Raw genomic sequence first — 17,584 nt, 5'->3', positions numbered from 1 at the left:
TGGGACTACAACTCCCAGGAGGCGTTGCCACTCCCCTTCTCCCCGCCCCCTCGCCACGGCCCACCTGCCAGCCGCAGGTTCAGGCTGGGAGGCCGCAGTGCGCGGCGAGGGCCGCCGCACATGCGCCCTGAGGGAAGATGGCACCTGCCGGCTGCTGGTGCTGCGGCTGCTGGGGCGGCGCTGTGGCCGCCGCGGGCGCCGCCCGGAGAGTCTTGGTTCTGCTGCTACTGCTGCTGCTGCTGCTGGGGGTTCTGTCCAGAGGGCCGCGACCAGGCGCCCTAGCCACCGAGCACTACTCGCCGCTGTCCCTGCTCAAGCAGGAGCTGCAGCACCGGCAGCAGCAGGAGGCCCCGGCGGGCGGCGGCTGCAGCCCGCAGTCCGGGGACTGGGGGGACCAGTACTCTGCCGAGTGCGGCGGTGAGTGGGCGGCGGCGGCGGCGGCGGCGGCGGGCGGGCGGGCGTCCGGGTTGCCGCGGAGCGCCGGCGCGGCGGGTCCGGGGGCTGCGGGCCCCGGGGCCGATGTGTGGGCCGCCCGGGCCTCGCCGGCACCGGCCGCGGCGTGTGCCCCTGCGGGAGCCGGCTCCGCGAAGTGTCACGCCGGGGCTGCTTCCCGCCGCTCACAGCCACGCCGCTGCGCGCCCTCCTCCCGAGGCCGCCGTGGGGAGGCCGGTGGATAGTGAAAAGAGCTGACAGCATGCCCCCGAGGCCAGGGCGGCCTCTCTGCAGCACTGGCAACTTTTGAGAGGGTGGAGGAGGAGATGGCGGGTGGCCCGGGGCAGCCCCAGCCCCTGCTCTGGCCCCCGCGGGTGCTGTGGGAGCGAGGGAGGGACCGACGGACCAAGAGGACCGGACCCGCGCCCGGAGCGGGGCTGTCTGGCCCATCTTAGGCCTGGAAATCAGGTTTCCTGACCTCCCGATTGACGTATTGTATCAAACATAGCCTGTAAAAATGTGATCCCTGGGAAGAAAGGAGGGAACAGAAGAGTAACCCCATTGAATCTGTTCATTGACATCTTGCTCCCAGGCGTTTTAAGGTTGACCTGTGATCTGTCAGGTGTCTCCCAGAGAGTCAAAAGGGCCCTGCGGGCCTGTGTACGTCAGAGCTGTGTGTGTGTGGGAACTGGGCCAGTTCATTCATTAAGATTGGGCGCCATTGGCCTCAGTTTAAGGTCCTGGGCAGATTCCTCAGGGGCAAGGTAGATATGTACATGTTTCGTTTTGAAGGTCTGTAGTGAGTCTTTTTACTCTTTAATCCCCTCCCTTGTCCTTTCCCTTTCCTCTTGCCCTCCGTGAGTTCCCCTAAGGCTCGCTTTTGAAACGTCCGGGTCTACCTAACTCACTAGGAGCTGGCTGCTTGCTTTTATGGCCTGACAGCAGTCTAGCACTGTGTACCTGGGAAGACAATAAGTGTTTTTTGGTTGAGATGAAATGTCGAGGTTAGCACAGTCAGTCTGATTTCCTTTCAGCACAATCTGACTTCCTTGAGGACGTCTTGCTCACCGAGGGCTATGTGACTTCTGTATTTTGAAGTAAGCCGTGGCTGGTAACAGCATGAACGCCATGGCCAGCACTACACAGTGGCAAGAGGATGGCTTTTACCCTCTGTCACTTTCTGTGACTCCGAGCAGGTTGATTGCCTGTCTTTGCAAAATTGCCTCCTCTGTAAATTGAAGACACTGTTCCCCAATTACAGGGTTTTATTTTCTTCACAAGGAAATCGCGATCGTACACGTACGCGGTGCTCGCTGTGTGCCCTGTGCCGTTGTGACAGCCTTAGGTTGGTTAAGCAGTACCCTCAGCCTGTCAGAGCGCTGGTAACTACATCATTGGGTGGTAGCTCCTTTTCTTAGAGGAGAAGACGGGGGGCACAGTGAAATCATCACTTTCCTGAGGGCGCACAACCGGAAGGGGAGGAGCCCAGGTGGTCAGACTCCAGACAGCATTTGTCTGAAGCACTCAATGATTATAGTTAGGGAAAAAGCCTCTGTAATATTTACAAGCATACAGTAGGTAGTGTGTAAATCTTCCTTTCCTTTCCCTCCTGTATTCATGTGATGCTCACTGGCTAAGGGAGACCCAGATGCTAGGCGATGAAAGATACAAATTATGAAATCAATTGATACTGTTGCTATAGGTGGCTCATTTCACTTTGTAGCGTCAGGCTTACGCCAATGGTTAAGAGTCCTCGTTTGAGCCACCTCTGACTTGTATTATGCTTTTCACCCAAATCATGATAAATGTGGGTTGTTAGAACCGGGGCATTTGGGGGAATCCTGTTCATTCTCCGTTCCCTCACATATGGACACCATTATCTAATGTTCTCTGCTTCAGAGGATAAACACTGTATTCTGAGGCTTTAAGCATAATTTATTTAAATGTTTCCATTTTCTCTTTAACCCCTCCGTGTAGTACTTATTTTCTTAGTTTAGAATTAAGAACGTGCTGTTGAAAATTGGTGACACGTCTTCCAGACGGCCTTCCCTGGGCTGACGTGAGTGTCCCAGTGGCTGCCGACAGGTGCTGCAGTGGCTTTGCTGTTCCTGTTCCCGTGGCCACCTCAGGAAATGACTCCCAGGGTCACCTGCTTATGCTACCTGGGCCTCCAGGTGTTCCGCTTAGCTTTGCTGGCTGCAGTGTGTGACAAAAGCCGTCTCTTTTGTGGTAGAAACTCACCCACCTGTCTCTCATTTCTCCTTCCTTGTCCTAGACAGCCAGGTAGAAGCAAGTGAAACCTGCCTCGGTCCCTCTCTGTTCCAGGAAGAACAGCAATTCAGGATTTACAGCGAGCCAGATTGTCGCCTGAGGGGTTCATGCTCTGCATCGAGAGCCCCCATATGGTCAGCATTAGGGTCTAAGCAAGTGCTGGGATCCAGAACTGATCAGTTATTCAGAATCAAGCCCTGCCCTCACCAACTATTTATTAATCACGTCACTGGCCCTGCTGGCTCATCCAGCCCAAGCCTATCCCTATGCAGAGGGCAGCCACGGCTGCACAGCCACTTTTCAGAAGCCTGCCCCCTGCTTTTGGGTATAAATGACTGAGTTGATGCCTGCATGGGTCTGAATCTGCACACCTTCAGATGAGCTGCGTATGTATTCTCTTAAGGCAGAACCTCCAGTGATTGTAGGGCCGAAGAGGACGGCTGGTGGGAGCTGTCTGGACAGCAAAATGACAGTGGCCGGAATCCAGGCCCCAGGGAGCAGCCTCAGGGGGCCCAGCTGCCCAGACAGCAAGCACGGGTGATCTCAGTGCCACGGACCTCAGCCCCCCTTCAGCTCTTTCTCCTCTAGCACGTTTTTACATTTCGCTTTTTATTTGAAAAGCATGTGTAACCACAGACTTCGGATATTCTGTTTTCCCGTGGTGAAAATTACCTTGCGCTTTTAAAAACACGAACACTGTAATGTACATATTTTTCAAATAAAAGTAAATGTCCCCTCCCTTCCTTGTTACCTTTGCCCTGTTTGTAGTTTGGAACTGTGGGAAGAAAAAAGGAACAGAAGGTTTCCCCTAATTCTTTCCCTCGGGTTTATCCTTGTCAACACTGCATCCTTATTTCGCATAGTACTTGACACTGAAGTAGGTACTGTTTTTGTCTCCATGTCATGTAAGGGGAAACTGAGGCAAAGAGAAGTTAAGAATGGTCACGCAGAGAGTCGAGCCAGGATTTGAACCTGGCCTCCCGACCGTTTGTAAACTTCCCGTCAGTAATATTTGCGTGTTAGTATAATTTCGTACTAATATAATTGATAAAGTCCTATGCCCTTAAGCTTTGTTTGTTGCAGGTTATAGTCTTAGGTAACTTGTCCTAGAATTTTATGTTTACGTTATGTGCAAGGATGTTCCATTGAGCCTAATACTTGAACCGTAGAGGGGACTGGATCTGTTCTTTTTCTTAAAGATTTATTTATTATTTATTTTTAAATTTTATTTACTTCGGCTGTGTTGGGTCTTAGTTGCGGCACGTGGGATCTTTGTTGAGGCATGCGGGATCTTTCACTGCGGTGTGTGGGCTCTTCATTCTGGCGCGTGGGCTTCTCTCTAGTTGCAGCGTGTGGGTTTTCTCGTCTCTAGTTGTGGCGCACAGGCTCCAGGGCGCATGGGCTCTGTAGTTTGTGACACGCGGGCTCAGTAGTTGTGGCACGCGGGCTTAGTTACCCCGCAGCATGTGGGATCTTAGTTCCCTGATCAGGGATCGAACCCGCATCCCTTGCATTACAAGTCAGGTTCTTTACTATTGGACCATGAGGGAAGTCCCTGGATCTGTTTTTTACCTGAAAACCCGTTTGTGTGCCTCCTAGATTCTACTCAGTGTTGTAGACCCTGGGGTTACAGCACGGTCGGCTGAGTTCCTCAGCGGAGCTTGTGTTCTGGTGGGGGAAGGAGCGGTGTGCAATAGGCCTGGCGATAAGCGCCTTGAGGAATAGAGTGGTGTGGGGATGCTTCTTTGAGAGGCGGCCTGGGAAGGCCTCTGCTAAGGTGACACGAGCAAAGACCCGGATGGAGTGAGACTCAGAGAGAGAGCTTAGCCATATCTTAACTTGACCCCCTGCTGTCACAGGTCTGGTAAAGTAAGGTCTAGTTGGAACTTGTCCACTGATACAAGAATTCAGGTTCTCTCCTCTGCTCTTCCTGCCAAAGTTAAGCTACATCTTATCCCAGTGCAGCATTCGTCTGTATTAAGTATGTCTTTATGTGTTCTTCATAGATGGTCCACCTGTATTTTAGTTCAAACATATGCGTTTCTAGTACTTGTTTCAAAACTACTTTTGTTTTCCTTATTTGAAAATGTATTAATAAGAACAGTGAATTTATGTGTTTTTCTTTCTTTCTTTTTTTTTTTTTTAACTGCTTTCTTGAGAGTTTTTTGTCTGCTCCTAGGTGAGGTAGCTTTGAACTTGATGTCTTTGTGGTCATTTTCATCTAACTGGTGACATTAGCACTGTCCGTGCTTAATGCCTCAGTCGAGTTCAATGATTAATTTGCACCCTGAAGTACTTTTCTTTAGTTTGTTGAAATTAACAATCCCAGATTTGAGTTTATTTCATTTTCCCACTGTTCTTTGTGGAGAACGGAACATTAGTGTCTGTCCGATTTGGGAGCCCTAACTGCCAGAAAAACAAGGAAGTAGCTGTGAACCTAGCTCTGTGTTTTTGACAAAGTCAGTCAGACTTAAAGAGATTGTCAGTATTTATGGTCTCTCTCTTAACTGAGGGATTGGTTATTTAAATACATGCAATCGGTCTTAATGCTCACAGCCTTAAATTACTGCTGTGTCTTAGAGGTGGTAAGGAATCAGTAGAGGGAAACTTCTACAATGAGAGCTGTTTCCTCTTTTGCTCTGGCTGCGGGGAGGTTTAGAGCCAAGTTTTTTTACGCTCAGTTACGGCAGCTGTGGTAACCCTTACTGTTAGTGTATTTGCTTGATCCTTTTTCCCCTTGGCCCCGATTTTCTGCGTTAGTTATCATACCCAGTTTTGTGGCAGATCTCTTCTGATCTTTTCAAGACATACACAGTAAATTTGACAGTGTAAAGGAACTAGCTTATTTTGAGCACAGAGACTGAGGCACGGACTGATGAAGAGATTCGTGTATTGTTACCTCAACCAGCCCAGACGACTGATCACTGTGAGGGTGAACGACATTTTTCAGGAAGTCCTCTGATTTAGGGGTGGCTCTTTGTCGTGAGAGCCCTGTGAAGCTGGTGGCCCATGGTGTTTGCATACTCGTTAGCTTCTTCCTGTAGATACGTTGTCGTTAAGAATTACATTTACCTTTTACAAGTTTCTGTGCACTGGTAGATGTGTTCAGCTTTGGGTGACAGAGGTTAATTCTCTTCCCCTCTGGATGAGGGCAAAAGATATGTGGCCTGGTTTTTTTTTTGGTTTGTTTGTTTGTTTTTTTGTGGTACGCGGGCCTCTCACTGTTTTGGCCTCTCCCGCTGCGGAGCACAGGCTCCGGACGCTCAGGCTCAGCGGCCATGGCTCACGGGCCCAGCCGCTCCACGGCATGTGGGATCTTCCCGGACAAGGGCACGAACCCGCGTCCCCTGCATCGGCAGGCGGACTCTCAACCACTGTGCCACCAGGGAAGTTCTGGCCTGGGTTTTTAAACCTACCTACCTGGAGCATATGACTACAGGAAGTGGCAGAGTACTTTCTATATAAAAACTTTTCAAGGAGTCTCTTTTACAGCCTGCAGAGACAGCTTGGCTTCTTTGCACTCAGTAGATACTTGCCTGACTGACCAACTTATAAAGCATCCCCTTTTCACAGTGCAGTGTTTTAAAGAGGTCATCTTATCTTTTTGTTTGGGCTTGTTATCTTGCAGATAGGATAAGTACAAAATTTATTAAAATAACAGAATTTTAATACTTTTCCCTTCGGGTTAATGCTTTCCAGCATTTTCCTTCTGCTGTCTTTATTTTTACTCTTTATTGAAATATGACATATGCAGCAAAATGTGTGCATCACAAGTGTGACGCTCCATAGATTTTCACAAACTGAGTAACGCGTGTAACCAGGAAGAACCCCAAATCAATAGCTGCTATCTGTTTTTAAGCACGCTAAGAAAGTCTTACTCTACGTCACCCTTGTTTCATTGGGAAATATTTGCTGTGGCTTCATTTCTGCCTCAGGAACCGGCACAGTGCATGGACACTGCTCAGGCGCTGGCGTTCTTCACACAGGTGCCCGGGGGCCCTGTGTCAGGTGGTCTGTCCTCCACCTGGCATGACTTCTGCACGAAAGACCAGTTGACTTCTCTTGTGACTTTTTCCTGCCCGCGTTTGGAGTGTTCTAAGTGACCCTGTGTTTCCTTATCTCTAACGGTTTCACGTCACTGCCTAGATGTGCTTCAGCTTTCCCAGTAGAGCTGATGACGTTTGACAGTACATGTGGGCTTATGTGAAAGTCTTCAGCTCTTAAGAGCGCGTGCCACCCTGAGCCTGCGATGCATTTTCAGCGCAGTTTATAACCCCAGGCTAAGTGAGCAGCCTTTGTGGTTAAGGCCCGCTGCCCAGTAGGCTGGCGGCAGCACCTGCCATCCTGTTCTGTTCCTGGATCGGCGCCCCGTAACTTGCTTCCATGCTTCTTTTTCCATTCTGTGCAGCTGACCAACTCCTTTTCTTTTGGTTTTATACATTGTTTACAAGTACTTTACTTTTAAAGTACTTCACTGAGTTAATATAGCTTCAGTCAAATTACATTTATGTTTTGCTAAAAAGCCGTTCTGCCTCTTTTAAGATGGCGTTTGCAGATCCTTGTTCTAGAGGACTAGTTATATGTTGACTTTATAATCTAATTCTCAGTGGGCGGCCTCTACTTTCAAGTTGTTTTATGATACCTTACACATCTCAGGCACTGATGAATAGTATTTTATTAGAACAAAAGAAGCATATAAATTCTTCAGAGGAGAATTTTCCCTGTTATTACTTTTCCTGTTATTACATTCTAAAGGAAAAGTACCACCTGGGACCATCCAGCAAGGTAATCTACAACGTCCTTGTTACTGAACCGAACTTGGGTCTGCACACCCACAGCACCGCAAAGCCAGTCTGCTGACACTGGGCTGTGGTGAAGGAAAGTTCGATTATTTGCAGGGCGCCAAGCCAGGAGGGCTAGCAACTTATGTTCAGAAAGTCCATACTCCCCGACGGCTTTCAGGGAAGGGTTTTAAAGGCAACGTTTGGGGTGAGAGTTGTAGCCTGTGCACTTCCTTCTGATTGGTTGGTGGTGAGGAAATAAGGTGATGTTTTGGGGATCTTAACCATCAAGCTTCTGGTTCCAACCAGTCTGGCTTGTGATCAGCAGGTCGTCACCGTCCTCCACCTGGGTGGGGTCTTAGTTTCTGCAGAACAACTCCAAGGTTGTCGTCCTTTAGGAGGAACTAGGACTTCTGTCGCTGAACTGTTTAAGCTACCATTACGTTTCTTGCTTGACCTTTTTTCCTTAGTTTCTGCATTCCCTCGCTTCCCTAATTGGTAACTGCTTGAGTCTGCTCTTTGGAACTCAGGGAAGACCTAGGAGACTAAAGCCTTTTTCCACAAACAAGGAACGGGTGACCTGGATGGGCTTTGGTACCCGGGAGGACCCCGCAGGGGTCAACCCTCCCCCGCCACCTTTTCTTTGATACTCCTCAATCTTGAGGGGGAACAGGGAGCAGGATAAGAAAGAGAATAAAGTCTTGGATAGAAAGGTTAATCATAAACTTGACAGGGCAGCTCGGTTTCAGGGGGACCTAGCTTCACTCTCAACAGTGGTTGTCTTACAAATGCAGAAACTGATAAAAGCAAAGTTTCTTGGGTTTTAAGCTCTGAAATACATATCACGTTAAATTTAGTCATGGCTGTTCTAAGATGTACTTAAGGAGAGAAGGAATCTTTTTGTTCACTTTTTATATGTGTTTTATACCTGCATATCTGTGCAAAAACGCTTTTACCAGAATTACTCATTAAAGTCCAGTTATTGACAAAAAAAAAAAAGCAAAGGCACTACAAGTTGATGCCGTGTAGCACCTGTTTGACCTTCAGGGAGCTCCTCCAGCCACAGTAATGCGGGCTGCTCTTCCCGGGTTACCCTACACCTGGGACCAGAATTGTCGATAAATATGTAGTATCTGACTTCCAAGTTCTGGCTCCTCCATGGGAAAAGCCCAGTCATCCTTGCGTTCAGGTGAACCTGGCCCACTGTCTGTTACACCTAGAGCCAGGTGGTCAAGTGATGAGCACAGAGCAGCTGTGGAATTCCTTATGAAACATTTTCCTTCGGGGAAACGCAAACTTTCAGTCAGCTTTCCCTTGCAGGACAGGGATGTGTGACACATGCATGCTCTTTGCAGTAACACCGCCTCTCCTCAGCAGGAGGCAATGCTGTCCTCTCATTTGATTGAGAATTTCCACGCTTTCCCACCATTCTAGCTGTCAGCCCGCCCACAGCTGTACTTATGGCCTTTGCCTGCGGTCCTGTCTCCTTGGAGGACCCGTGGCTTCTGCCTGGTGCAGCGCCCATCTTGAAAAAAACAGGCAACAAAGACAGGACCACCGAGTCCTTCCAGCCACCACCTCATCTCTCTGTTCCCTTTTACAGCAGAATTCCTCAAAGAAGATGTTTATATACACTGTGTCAGTGTCCTACAGTCAGCTCGTGTCTCTCCACCAAAGATGCTCTTCTTAAAGTCAGCTGTGTGGAAGGTTGAGGGGGAGAAGAAAGAAGCTGGATGGCATTGCTGTAGTAGACTATTACTAGGACCCCGCTTTGGCAGAATGAGCGGTGATAAACGTGCCGTGTGCCCCTATCGACGGGGTGTCCTAGAACGCATCTGTGGCGAATCTTCGCTTCATTGTTTCTTCATTTTTGTGACCTTAAACGTGTCCATTAACATTGAGCATCATTCCCCACGTGTACAGTGAGCCCATGGTATGTTCCACCAGCCTCAGAGGATGGAGGACCAAAAGAAATAATGTCTGTGAAAGTATTTTGAAAGCCGTAAAGTACTGTGAAGGCCAAAATAAACTTCAGGAAAGCAGGAAGAAGAAATTTACAAGAAAAACCCAGCAATTTTAGCCTAGATGTATATACTAACATTTAACAATCATTCTGTGAACTGTGGGCATTATGTCTGTTCCTCACAGTTGCCCTAAGAGGGTATGTGGTGGTAGTTATTCCTGTTTCACAGACGAGGAATCTGAGGCTAGGAGAAATGAAAGGACTTGCCCCAAGTCAAACAGCCAGTTAGGCATCTAATCTGAGTCAGTCTGGCACCACAGCCTGTGCCCTGAACCCCTCTGTTACTTTGCTGCAGAACTAGTTGCATTTGAAGTCAGGGAAAGAGGAGCTCTAAGTAGAAGAGCTGGCTGTTTGAAAATAACTGGTAAAGTTTAGACAATCATCTAGCAAGGGCAATCAAGAAAAATGAGAGGAAACAAATACAGCTGGCCCTTAACCAGCACGGGTTTGAACTGGGCAGGTTCACTTATACGTGGATTTTTTTCAGTAGGAGATACTACACTGCTACACAATCTGTGGTTGGTGAATCTTCAGTTGTGCAACTGTGGATTCGGAGCGCTAACTACAAGTTATACGCAGATGTTCAACGGCATGGAGGATTGGCACCCCAAACCCCCATGTTGTTCAAGGGTCAACTGTATTTGCCTCTAGGAATCATTATAACTCTCTGTATAGCTTTATGACAAAGATGTAGAACAGTTCAAAGAAATAGGTAGCTCTTTAGAAAAAAGGTAAATTATCAAGTTGATTCTCCCTCCGCCTCTAAAGTGTCTTGTTCCCACCAGGGTCAGCTCTTTTCTTCTCATTATTCCTAAGCTTTCTTAGAGATCCTCCCTACATTTCCTGCTTAATCATCTACCATCAGTTAATGATTATCAGATTTATATCTGTAGCTCTTTCTCTGGAATTTCCTAACTACATGCAAGACAGCTTCCTGGTTTAGCATCTCATGAGCAATTGCTTAAACCCAGAGTTAGCGCTTTACTTCCCTCTAAAAGCACTCTTCCTCTTAGACTCCCCACTTCAGTTACAGGCACTACCCCTCTCTAGCTGCACAAACGGGAAACAGTGCCTCTTTGCTCTTCCTGTGCCCAATTTTCTCAAAGCTCTGTCCTTTTTCCTTCTCTTCCCACTGTCTTTGATCTTTCTTCCTCACCGCTGTGGCCTCTCCCATCGCGGAGCACAAGCTCCGGACCGCAGGCTCAGCGGCCATGGCTCACGGGCCTAGCCGCTCTGCGGCACGTGGGATCTTCCCGGACCGGGGCACGAACCCGCGTCCCCTGCATCGGCAGGCGGACTCTCAACCACTGCGCCACCAGGGAAGCCCTCCATGGCATCTTAATACTAAAGAAGAAAGGGAATAAATGAACTGGATACTAAACTTGGGAAACTAGAAGAGGAAATAAAGGAAATTGCAGGGCTAAGAAGACCAAAGCCAGAATAAATGAATTAGAAACAGGGCAACAACGGAATGGATCAATAGACCCAAGAGCTGCTTCTTTAAAAAAGAATAAAATAGATGAATCTGATAAGGCTGACGTGTAAGTAGGGAGCAGATGCAACTGCACGTAATGAATGAGGGGGTATGTGTGCAACCGTAGCGGCTGTTAGAATTTAAGGAACAACGGTGCAGAAACCTCTGCTAATAGGTTAAAAATAAGAAGCAGTAGAGAAATATCCAGGAAGATGATGCAGAAGAAAAAGATGAGATTCTATAATGTGTTTTGAGACTATTTCTGCAGTAATCACAATGACATTACTTGTATGACCTGAACAAGGAAGAAAACAAGACTTTTCCTAATTTCATGGAAATCTGTAGCATTTAAATACAGCTGGTTGGGTTATTGTTTGAAAATAATTGAATCCATGGTGAGTTAAATATTTTTAGATTAAAGAACAAATTTAACCTCCTGTTCCAGACAACTCTAGTTACAACTAGAACAAACTAGTTTTGTATCACAGACCTTACCAAACCAGCAGAAAACACTGATGCCAGAATCTGATAAAGTTCGGGGGCAGAAAAGAAAGCTATTAACATAGTTCTAAAAATCCAAAGTAAAATATTAGTAAACTGAAGCCAGCAAACAAAAGAATAATCTGCCTTGATCAATTAGTGTATTCTAGAAGTACAAAAGATGGTTCAACTTTTCAAGGAATTAATCACCTTGATAGTTCAAAGGAGAGAAATCACGATTATCATAAAGAAATATCCAAAATCACTTGATAAATTTCAGCCAGCTTTCCTGATTTAAAATTTGGGGTAAAGCAAAGAATAGGAGAATTCTTCCTTTATATGGTAAAATGCATCGATCTCCACCCTTCCTTTATATGGTAAAATATATCAATCTCAAAATAGGCACATAGAGCAGCTTCCCACTGGATGTTTGTCAATGTTAAATTTAAAAGTATTACTGTCAAAAGTTGAGGAAATTCTGGGTCATCAAATGACATGTTAACCTCAGGACTAGGCAGGAGTGCCTTTCATCACGAGTATTATTGAGCACTTTGGGGAGGTTTTGTCCAGTAAAATAAGATGCTAAGTGAGTATAAATATTAAAAAGACCTTGATATAATTACGTGTAGATGGCACAGTTATCCAGTGTGTAAATGAAGACATTAATAGAGCTGTTAAAAGTTCAATAATGTGGACAGATAAAATATTCAGCTCTAGTCAGCTAAGAAGGCAAAAGATTGACAGTATGCTGCATCTCTGCCTGGGCCACTCTCCCGGTCCTGCCAGCCTCCCATGGACCTTCACCTGTGAAGTCCTTAACTTCGCTTAGATCTGCCTTCACTCTTTCATGGCAGGCAGCCAACCAACACCTCCATTGCTTTGCTGGAGGGTGGCCTTTTGCAAATTGCTTAGGCTGTCGGCCTCGTTTTCCTCTTCTTTAAAATGGGGATTGGGGGCTTCCCTGGTGGCGCAGTGGTTGAGAGTCCGCCTGCCGATGCAGCGGACAAGGGTTCGTGCCCTGGTCCGGGAGGATCCCACGTGCCGCGGAGCGGCTGGGCCCGTGAGCCATGGCCGCTGAGCCTGGCGCGTCCGGAGCCTGTGCTCCGCAACAAGAGAGGCTGTAACGGTGAGAGGCCCGCGTACCGCCAAAGAAGAAAAAAAAAAAAAAACGGGGGGGGGGATTGGGAGGGTATCTATACATGGTGGCTATATCGGTATTGGCTGGCGTTACTCAGTCCTCTGGAAGCTTTTCCTGAGCACACACACCTCTTCTCCCGATTATGCTCTAGGTCATGACTCTTAAACTGTTGCATTCTGACATTTTTTTATGTGGCTCTGATTACTGTCAGCTTCCCCACTGAGTGCTATATACAAGGACTGGGGTCATTTATGGTTTTGACGACCGTTGAGGCTAAGGCCGTGACTGGAACATAGTAGATGCTCAACAGATGGAACATAGTAGATGCTCAACCACCGATGAATCTGTGGTTATCAAGCAATTTTTTTTTTTAAGATCACAACAGACTTGAACGTGTACATCCTGTATAAGAATGATAAAGTTCCACATAGGTTAATAAAAGATTAAATTTTGTAAAGAAGTCAAGTGTTTCTCCCCTCATTAATCTACAATTTTAATGCAATTCTAATAAAAATCATACAGGGCTTTTTGTTTTGGAACCGTAATAAAATGACTGAAGTTTATCTGAAGGAAGAATGTTTATCCAAATAGCCAAGAAATTTTTTTTTTAAAAAAAGGTGATGAGGCTTTGCTTTTACATTAACCTGTATGCACTCATTGTAAGGCTATAGTAATTGAAACAATGATACTGAAGTCAGAATAAACATCATTATAAGGGATTAGAAAGTTTACAAAACAAAACAACAAAATGCAGGTTTATTGTAGAGAATTGAAATTTTATGTCTAAAGTGTTAAATTAAAATGATATATAATCTCACCAAGTTTAAATTTAAATAATGTAGAAGAAAATGTAATCATATGGTTAAGTGTTTACATTATATTGTTAAGTTAAAAGGGCAGCTTACAAAACAATGTAGCTCAGTTCTCACAACCTCGTGATAACAATAGTAGCAAACATTTTTTGAGCTCCTTCTTTGTGTCAGAAACTATACCACATGCTTTACTTATATTTCCTTATTTAAATCTCACAACCACCCCTGTGACGTAGATAATTTATCACTGACCCTGTTTTACAAATGAAGAAACTGAAGATGGAGGAGGCTAAGTCAGTGGCCAAGAGCTAGTAAGCAGTGGCAGAGAACAGGAATTCGTAAACCCAGCCACCCGACTTCAGAATTATCACTCCTAATTATACACACCAAAATTTTCATGGTGGTTCTCAACGCATGGTGGTATTCTAAGTGACTTTTATTTACATTCTGTGATTTTTCTGTATTTTCTACAACGATCGTGAATAACTACTATAATTTTTTAGAAATAAATGTCCATGTAGAGATTGAAGAGTCATCTGTCAGAGCTATTGCAGAAGGTAGATGTAAATCATCTCAAAGATTCCTTTAAAAAAAGGAGTCTAGAAACAGATCCCAGTGACTATAATGTGTTATAAAGGTGGCATTCAAATTGATAATTTCATAAGTGGTCCTGAGGTGAGAAAGTAGATAATTAGAAATTCTTCTCTAAATCTTAGGCCAGAATAGATGAGTTACAAATTAGCAAAGGATATAAGCAATTTACAAAAGAGATACAAATGGCCAATAAACCAAAAGTTTAATCTTACTAGTACTATTTTCAGATTGGAAAAGATGAAAAGAATGACACTACTTTGAGCAGAGGGAAATAGTGGTGTTATACACTGTGAATGGAAATGAAATTATTAAGCTTTGAGATGGAAATGGAGCAATATATATGGAAAGTCTTAAAATTGTTTACACCCTTTGCCTCAGCAATTACATATGTTATACTGTACTTTAATTGCCCAGTTGTGTAAATTTGCAAAAATATAGGTCAAGGATACTCATTGAAAGTGTCTGTATTAAGGAAAAAGAAAGGACATCCTAATTATCCAATGATAGGGGTATGGTTAAATTCCATGCAATGGAATACTGCGCAACCATTTAAAATTAAATAAATGTTTGGACTTCCCTGATGGCGCAGTGGTTAAGCATCCACCTGCCAATGCAGGGGACACGGGTTTGAGCCCTCTTCTGGGAAGATCCCACATGCCGCAAGCAATTAAGCCCATGCGCTACAGCTACTGAGCCTGTGCTCTAGAGCCCGCGAGCCACAACTACTGAGGCCACGTGCCGCAACTACTGAAGCCCGCGCGCCTAGGGCCCGTGCTCTGCAACAAGAGAAGCCACCGCAATGAGAAGCCCACGTGCCGCAAGGAAGAGAAGCCCCTGCTCGCCGCAACTAGAGAGAAAGCCCGCGCGCAGCAGCGAAGACCCAACGCAGCCAAAAATAAATATTTTTAATTAAAAAAAGTACACCTGAAACTAATATTATAAATCAACTATACTTCAATTACAATAAAAAATAAAATTATGTCGATGTTTATTTATTGAAACTAAAAAGAATTCCATAAAGTGGAGAGATTGTTAGAAGAGAATACAGCCATATCTGTGTAGTGCTTTGCACAGAGCTCAACGTGTGAGTTCTCAAATGGTACCTTTCTTGAAAGGTAGGGGAGACAGGTTATTGATGAACGTATATCCAACTGCCTATCAACAAGCATTACTGGTTCTTCATTCTTGTCAGACTAAAGCCTTTCTCTGGGTCCATGACTTCCTAGTCTGACCAGTCACCTTTTTTATTTTCCAGCACCGACTCCCTCCTCTAGCTAGGGTGGTCTGCTCACTGCCCCTTTGCATTTGCTTGCCTTTGTGTTTCTGTACACCACTCATTCCGCCTGGAGTATCCATTCCCTTTCTGCCCGCCATTCTGAACCCATCCATCCTTTAAACCCCGCTGTGCCTTGTGAGGCTTCACATTCCGGCTTCAGTCACTGCTCCCCACCAGGGCTCTTGGATCCGTCATGTCCTTCCTGTCGTTAGGATACACACATGTGAGAATTCAGATAAATTGGTTCACGTGGTTTCTTGAACATAATTTTGTGCTCTTTAATGACTGCTGCATTAGAGCATATTTTAAAAAATAAGTTGTTGAGGCAAAATTCACATAATGTTGGGCTTCCCTGGTGGCGCAGTGGTTGAGAGTCCGCCTGCCGATGCAGGGGACACAGGTTCGTGCCCCGGTCTGGGAAGATCCCACATGCCGCGGAGCCTGCGCGTCCGGAGCCTGTGCTCCGCAACGGGAGAGGCCACAGCAGTGAGAGGCCAGCGTACCGCAAAAAAAAAAAAAAAAAAAAAAAAAATCACATAATGTAAAATCAGCCATGTTCAAGTGAAGAGTTCAGTGGCATTGAGCACGTTGACCAGGTAGTGCGATTACCTCAAAACATTTCCATCACTCCAAAGTAAACTCCCTTGCCCGTCAGGCAGTTTCTCTCCATTCCCTCCTTCAACCGCCAAGGTGCATACTGCGTCTATGGATTTGCCTATTCTGGACACTTCATATAAACGGAATCATACAATATGTGACCTTTTGTGTCTAGTTTCTTTCACTTAGTTTTTGTTTTGGAGGTTCTTCCATGTTGTAATATGTATCAGTACTTCATTCGTTTTTTAAAAAATATTTATTTATTTTTGGCTGCGTTGGGTCTTAGTTGAGACACGTGGGATCTTTCGTTGTGGCACGTGGGTTTTCTCTCTCGAGTTGTGGCACGCAGGCTCCAGAGCGTGTGGGCTCTGTAGTTGCAGCACGGACTCTCTAGTTGTGCCACATGGGCTCAGTAGTTGCGGCGTGCGGCTTCGTTGCCCCGCGGCACGTGGGATCTTAGTTCCCCAACCAGCGCTCAAACGCGCGTCCCCTGCATTGGAAGGAAGATTCTCAACCACTGGACCACCAGGGAAGTCCCCACTTCATTCATTTTTAAGGCTGAATAATATTCCACTATATGTATATACCACAATTTGTTTATCTGTTTTCTGTTGATGGACATTTAGGCTTTTTCCACCTTTTGGTTATTGTAAATGGTGCTGCTATGAACATGTGCGTATGTGTGCTTGTCTGAGTCCCTGTATTCAGTTCTTTGGGGTACGTACCTAGGAGCGGAATAGCGGGACCAGGTGGTAATTCTATCTTTAACTTTTTGAGGAACCAGCCAACTCTACAGTGGCCACACAGTTTTACATCCCCATCAGCATTGCACAAGGGTTCAATTTCTCTGCCTCCTTGCCAGCACTTGTGATTTCCCGTTAAAAAAAAAAATTATAGCCATCCTAGTGGGTGTGAATTGGTACCTCCTTGTGGTTTGATTTGTATTCATTAGTTAATAATGATGTAGTGGCTGTTTGTATATCTTCGGAGAGTTGCCGGTTCAAGTCCTTTACTCGTTTTTAAAATGGGGTTGTCTTTTTCTTGTTGAATTTGAGGAGTTTTTAGATATTCTGGATACTAGATCCTTAGCACATACCTCTTAACATCAGGTTTTCCTGGCTTGACTTTGTTCCCCTCTTTGTGATTTTTTTTTTTAACCTCTGGGAAATGCTGCCACATCAGAGGTATCCCATGAAAGGATCTTAACAGCTATGTTCACTGTTGTGAGGACGAAATCACCGAGGCGTGTGTGAGATACTTGGAAACTATAAAATGTTACCCAGTTGTAGAGGTGGAAGACAGGATGCCCCTTTTAGTGTTTTTTACCCTTGTCCTTGCTTTGATTTTGTGGATTCTTCACACTGCAATTCATAGTTAAGCACCTAAGAGCCATACATCTAAGGTAAGGAGAATAACAAGGACTGTTTCCTTTTCAGAGTCATCCTTTTTGAACTTCCATGACTCCGACTGCGAACCCAAAGGACCACCACCCTGTGACTCTTTGCTTTCTCTCAACACTGAAAAGATTCTGGTATGCATCTTCTATGCCTTCTGTTTTTGTGACCTGAAACATGGTGATACTAGTTCCAAAAGGTGGAGATTGCGTCTGTTTATCAACTAGGAGTTGAGTCCAGTTGCATAAGGTAAAGATAGGTCATCTGGTGTTTAGTCACATTGAATTATTATGTCTTATGCGTTGGATGGTT

The 17,584-nt window shown here is 45.6% G+C and overlaps 1 protein-coding gene across 5 annotated transcripts in view; it reads left to right on the top strand.

The window, feature by feature from the left end:
* Positions 1-17,584, top strand: part of TTC13 (tetratricopeptide repeat domain 13) — a 93,373-nt gene that overhangs the window by 23,560 nt on the left and 52,229 nt on the right. Inside the window, exons 1-2 of one of the 5 annotated variants that reach the window (XM_032607417.1) lie at positions 51-417; positions 17,315-17,409. The exons of 1 other annotated variant lie outside the window; for it this stretch is intronic. In XM_032607417.1, the coding sequence (XP_032463308.1) occupies positions 138-417; positions 17,315-17,409 (375 nt within the window). In that variant the 5' untranslated portion in view covers positions 51-137. Of the gene's footprint in view, positions 1-50; positions 418-17,314; positions 17,410-17,584 lie in introns of those variants that run through there. 3 more of the 5 variants (XM_032607415.1, XM_032607416.1, XM_032607418.1) reach the window with 3 other exon arrangements.

This window comes from Phocoena sinus, chromosome 16, assembly GCF_008692025.1.
Source record: "Phocoena sinus isolate mPhoSin1 chromosome 16, mPhoSin1.pri, whole genome shotgun sequence".
NCBI classification, from domain to species: domain Eukaryota; kingdom Metazoa; phylum Chordata; class Mammalia; order Artiodactyla; family Phocoenidae; genus Phocoena; species Phocoena sinus.
The sequence above is the reverse complement of the archived record's forward strand: the minus strand, read 5'-3'. Positions and strand labels throughout refer to the sequence as shown.